A 6,037-nucleotide genomic window follows, 5' to 3' on the forward strand; every position below is an offset into this window, starting at 1 on the left:
CTTTAAAACCTTTTAACTTCGAAGAGGATACTAAGCAGGGACTATCAAGTGGCCCGGGTCGCATGGTCTGTTCAGCTCCCGTCCGAGCAAAATAATCCGTTTCAGGCACTGTGTCCAGCCATGAGATTTTGGAGTTGATGCTTTGTTTAAGGTATGTTCATAATTAAACAAAAAAAAAAGGTTAATATACACACCACCAGGTCAGAGTATGTCGTAGTCATACCCTGCCTTAAACAAAACAATGTTTTTGTTTGTGCCACGTAATTACTAAACATAGTAATGCGAATGCAAACCACAAATGTATGCTCCCTCTGGTGATCCAGCCCATTTTTTCCAAAAGCTCCTCATACGTGGGAAAGAATAGCCTCTTGAAAACACTAAAACCAGTTGAAGGAGCTAGAGTATCATGTAATTATCATAAGGTGTGTTTTATGCTTTGCTTTGCATGTGAACACTAAAAAGAAAACAAAAAAAATATATGTTGCATTCACAAAGACAACTGGCTTTGTCACTGTTTTGCTTTATGGAAAAGGCAAGACAAGATTATTAATAAAGCACATTTCAACAACAAGGCAATTCACAGTGCTTCTCTCACGACATCAAATGCATCATGACAAAGGAAAAAAGGAAACATTAAAATAGAACATCTTAAAATCATTCAAACAAACCAATAACAATCACAGAGAAGATTAAATATGTTAAGAAAACAAACAAGAACCAAAATAAATACAGAAATATGATATGATTATCCATGAGGTTATCTATGACTGTATTTCATGAACAAACAACAAGATTAAAAAGTCAATTGGCAAATGAAGACCGGAATTACAGCTTGTTTTGTACAGCTCTCTATATCAGAATGAAAATATTAATTCAGTTTTTATTCAGGTTCAATTTTCTAAAGATAAGTGATCATTGAAAATAACAATTAAAGATCTTGTTAATTTTAATGTAGCATAGTGCTTTCTTCTGATTATGTATAAAATGTATTATTTAGACAGAAGAGGGCAATGCAGCCCATGTTTTCACCTGACACTCATTTAATGCAATGTCACTTAATAATCTGATAGAACAAAACTGACAATTTACTTTTACTGTCTAATGTGAAGAGAGCTGAGTTGCAACAGTGTCGGCCCACTGGACTCTTAACACGCTGATCAGAACTGACATGCATTTGAACAAGTTAAAAAAAAAGAAGCTTTTTTTCTTTCAGATCCAAGATTGTAAAAAAAAAACATACAACATAGAAAAAATGGACATTGTTAATTTTCCATAATATTAAATTTAAATATTTGACATACTGAAAGTTTGGCATAGCTTCATTGAAGCATTTGAAGAAAGACAAAATGTGTGCAATATGTGTAAATGAGTTCACGGAATTGAGTTCAACATTACTTTTACTTGAGGGGGAAATGAAATGGGAATTTTAGCCATAAGAGAGAATGCTTAGTTTTATCACGGATCAGATGTCTTATTAAACCTCACAATCGGCCAAAATCCCAAGAGAGACCTTTAACTGTTCACAATACATATTATAATTATTCAGTTTAAACAACCTTCTCTATTTCAGCTATAGGGAAAAATGGGATGTTACATCATTGTTCATGTATTGTGCTGTCTTTTATTTGGAACGTAAGTATACAATCAAGTTTTAATTGAATTTTATCGAATTGAACTGAATTGAATTGTTGATTGATCCTCAATAAGCACCAATTAAACTTAAAGGATACTTTTAATTGAGATGTTAATTCATAAATAGAGGCCTAATACATCATTAAAGAACAAAAACACATGTTCTTTATAAAATTTGTGAAACATTGAAATCTTTATTACATTAAAATACAATACAGTAGGCTATATTAAATTTGTGCTGAGGCGAGGCCATTCTGATCTCTGAGATGGATATTCAAGATATCTTCTACTTTTATAACTGAACTCACTTGGCTGCAGAATAAAGACTTCTCATTCATATTGGAATACTGTTTTCTGAGGAGAAAAAAGATCATTATTTTGTTTTTTCCCCATCATATGCATTTCTGTTATTATGTCCACATATACATCCAGGCTCTTTCTAAAGAAAAAACTCAGGTGACTGAATATGTTTTGTCTCCATAAACAATGAATTTGACCCATTAATTAATGCTCTCTGGCAATTGAGGTAATTCTTTGGATAGCATCCCCATGGACAAAGCACTTTAACAGGATAACAGGCCTACCAAAAGGCCTTTGATTCAACAGTGTCCATCTTTTGCACACCGTCTTACTAAATCTTGAGTGTTTAATCTCCCGTAATTACAAAGATTTGCTTAGGTTAATAAATAATAATCCGCTTCAATTGAGACCCCCCACCTAGACCTCCCCCGTGCCTTCTTTACCCCTTTCTGTGAGGGATAAATTCACAGTCATTTAAATAGCATCCTCTTCGCAACCCTGATGCACAACTCTTTGATTCAGGAGGAAAAAGCTGTAGGACACTGAGAAAGTTCTTCATCAGAGAAATTATATTATGACATTTAATTAATCAAAGTTTGTTTTCAAAACGAAATGGCCATCCTTGGTCTTTTAGTCTGACGTCATTTCCACGGGTTGAGATTGTGTCGCTCGTGAGCGTGTCAAGGTTAACAACAGTTGAGAGGCTCATCTTTATCTGTGATCTTGTCAACAGTAAGACTTCGGAGTAGGAAGCGAGGCGCATTGTCGTGTTCAGTTTCTGAAGAGTCCTCATCTTCAAAACAGTCATGCTGTGAAACTCTGACCATACGTTTTTGGAAGGCTTTTGGAAGAGAAACTTTTCATTCATCACCTGATACTTTTCAACTGCCAGTTTGGAACCAATAAAGCCTTGCTAATGAGTCGGAGTTGTCTTAATTCGGAGATGACAATGGAGGACAGAAACAGCCGGAATGGCGGCAGAGAGAGACTTGGACTCAGCTTCACTATCGACTACCTTTTGTTCAATAAAGGTGTCAAAGGTTCTAGAGAAGAGGCAACAGGAAGTCGCACAGTTGAAGAGACGGCGAATAACATGGTAAACAATCAGAGTCCTAAACCCAAAGAGGTTGGGAATGACTCTGAGACACATGAGAAGCGGCTACAGCGTTTGGAAGCACAGATGGAAGAAAGAAAAGTCAAAGAAGAGGAGGGGGCGGAAGATCAGCAAAAGGAAGGGGAGGAGGAAGTGACCACCACCACATTTACCGGTCCAGAGAAGTCAGCGGACAAACCCAACCAGTCGTACATCGCGCTCATCTCCAAGGCAATTCTGGCATCAGAGCAGAAGAAACTGCTGCTGTGTGACATATACCAATGGATCATGGACCACTACCCGTACTTCAAGAGTAAGGTGTGTTCACATCAATTTCTCATGTTATTCTATATAGCTAATGTGCAGAGATCTACATGGAGTAAATTACACTATGAGCAAGTTTTAGAACTTATTGGGGAAATATAGATAGTCAAATGCGATGAAACACTAGTTTAGAGACTACGATACACCCGATCTCTTGTCTTTGGGTCTATCTTCAACTGAACCATAGTTTGTTACTTTGATTAGTCATCGCATTGACTGGTAGGACAATCACAAGGTGGATACTGAGGTAGCGCTTTTTTCCAAAGTCGTTGATATGCTTCGTTCGTTTGCGGCAAAATTCATAAGTAAAACGACCTACTTGGAACACGTAATCTGTCTGAGTGGTTAGGCAATTAGGTGCTCTCGGGGACACTAGATGATCTTCTTGTTGGCAAATTCACAAATACAGTAATCCTGTTGCTAGGTTGCAAACTGCCTCTGCCTTTACCAGGTGCAACAACAGATTGGACATAGCCTAGTGGATTAAAGTTGATCGGTGGTTTGACGTGCTAAAAAGGTAACTCGGGGTGTTGTGTCTTACAGCGATCATATACGGTCTTGACACGCTCTCGCGCATCCTGCCAACAACAGGACAAGGTGACATCCTGTGAAGGATCAGTGATACTTAACTGTCACCTATGTTAATTTTCAATTAGGGACTCCCATTGTTTAACACGAAGTTTCAGGTTGTAACCAAATGTATTTTTTCTAATCGCTCCAACAGGATAAAAACTGGAGGAACAGCGTGCGCCACAACTTGTCACTGAACGACTGCTTCATCAAAGCGGGCCGCAGTGACAACGGGAAAGGCCACTTCTGGGCAATTCATCCATCGAACTACCAGGACTTTTCGAACGGGGATTACCACTGCCGGCGGGCACGGCGGAGGGTACGCAGGGTGGCAGGACAGCTCCCTCTTCCTTCTCTTCCCTCCCCCTACCACCCTGCCTTCACCCGGCCTCACAGAACGACCTGTTGGTGCTGCCCTCAAGCCCAATCACTCCCTCTGTCCTGCTTGGCACCAAGACTCTACTGGCCATGGTCCAGTGTGCAGCCTCAAGTGGGGATCCACCCTGGCCTGCGGACCTCCGTACCCTGAGAGAGAAAGTAGTTTGTGTTTTTGTATGTATGTATCATGTTTGCTAAAGAATATGTCATTAGATGGTGTTAAAACTCAAATGAACTCTGAAAGTGTTACAATGTTTAGGCTGTTCAACTATGAAATTAAATGTATGACTCCTCTGAATACTATTCATCTTTTATTTGTAGTTTGGGTTTTAAAGCATAACTAAATCCATTTTTTGTTATAAACTCATTAAATTATATTGAACTCAAAGCCTTGTGTTGTCTTTAATCAACTGCCTCAGTTGTGTATGCGTGCGTGTGTGTGTGTGTGTATGGGTGTATGTGTGTGTGTGTGTGCACTTGCCTGTTCCTGCAGATTGCACTAAAAGTGAGCCCAAAGCTAAAACACTACTCAGTGGTGGATGCTAATTAGTCAAAGCTGTCGGGATGCAAAATCTTCTGCCTAAAATCGGGTTTTCCAAAGCCACCCCCCATTGATATGAGGCTAGATAATCTGAGCAATCCCAAATAGTTTAAAGAAATGGGAAGATTATCACACAGTGTAATCCGTAACCACTGCTGCAGAAAGAGGGGGACAGCGGGAGGCCGGGGATGAAGGAAGCAGAGGAAAGGGAAGGAGGCAGGGAGAGAGGGAGGAGAGGGGACACAGATTTATTGGAGAGAGGTGGGAAGCTTTTTAACAGACTCCAGCTTGGAAAGAAGATAAAATGCATAAAAGCTTAATGTAAATGGGTGAAGTATCCGTTTAACAATTGAGATCCTTATGTATTCATTTGGTGTCATGAATTGAAACCAGCTTGTGCGTGCATGAGACCGCCGTGTAACGACTGTGAACCAGTTGTCGCTGCAGTTGAAACCAATTCTGTTTTCGTTGGCTGGATGCATGGAGGACATAATAAAGACATTAACCTCCCTCTTTAAGTGTTTGTGGTACCAAATGTCATTATGATCTTTCAAATCTGCTGATTTAAAGTATATCTGCTGATATACTTGAGTTTACATTGAACACAAATTCACTGTCATGACCATGCCAGCTGTTTATTACTACTATTATTTTTAAGCTCTATGTATGTATTTTTTAAAATGTAAATAAACATAGGAAAAGACAAAGAAAAAACAATAACCTAAAGTGTCTTTAAAACCAGAGCCGTGCAGTGATATCAAAATATTGCCATAATCAGGTTTAAGTCAGTTTTACCTGTCCAGCTGTCACATCAATAGAGAAATTCCTCTCTGAAATGCAAATGTTGGCATTTACATCCACGCTGCTCAAGCCGAAGAGGATTAGGTCATACATTGACTTTCCTGAACTTTGTTTGTCTCCACTCGTGTGGGCTTTTTATTTGCAAATTATTGAATATTTGAATAAGGCGATGTTTGACATTAAATTAGTCTCCAAACAGACAAACGATATGTCAGATGGATAAAGCTTAAAAGTGGAATAAAGAGAGACGGAGTGGTTGTTATCCACCGCGGCTATTATCTGGCGATGCTCATTAGAACAATGACAAATCCATCTAATTAATTTTTGTTCACCAAATCTTCCTATTCAATGTCAACAGCTAATTGGAGACCTAATTTGCTTAATTCCCATGAATAGCG

The 6,037-nt window shown here is 38.9% G+C and overlaps 1 protein-coding gene across 1 annotated transcript; it reads left to right on the forward strand.

The window, feature by feature from the left end:
• The first annotated feature begins 2,437 nt into the window (after window positions 1–2,437).
• foxq2 (forkhead box Q2) lies at window positions 2,438–4,678 on the forward strand. The gene is made up of 2 exons (XM_020632071.3): window positions 2,438–3,343; window positions 4,074–4,678. Exons 1-2 carry the CDS (start codon window positions 2,849–2,851, stop codon window positions 4,446–4,448), a joined length of 870 nt encoding a protein of 289 aa, XP_020487727.3. The 5' UTR covers window positions 2,438–2,848; the 3' UTR covers window positions 4,449–4,678.
• Window positions 4,679–6,037: the final 1,359 nt, after the last annotated feature.

Source organism: Labrus bergylta, chromosome 6 (genome assembly GCF_963930695.1).
Source record: "Labrus bergylta chromosome 6, fLabBer1.1, whole genome shotgun sequence".
Lineage (NCBI taxonomy): Eukaryota > Metazoa > Chordata > Actinopteri > Labriformes > Labridae > Labrus > Labrus bergylta.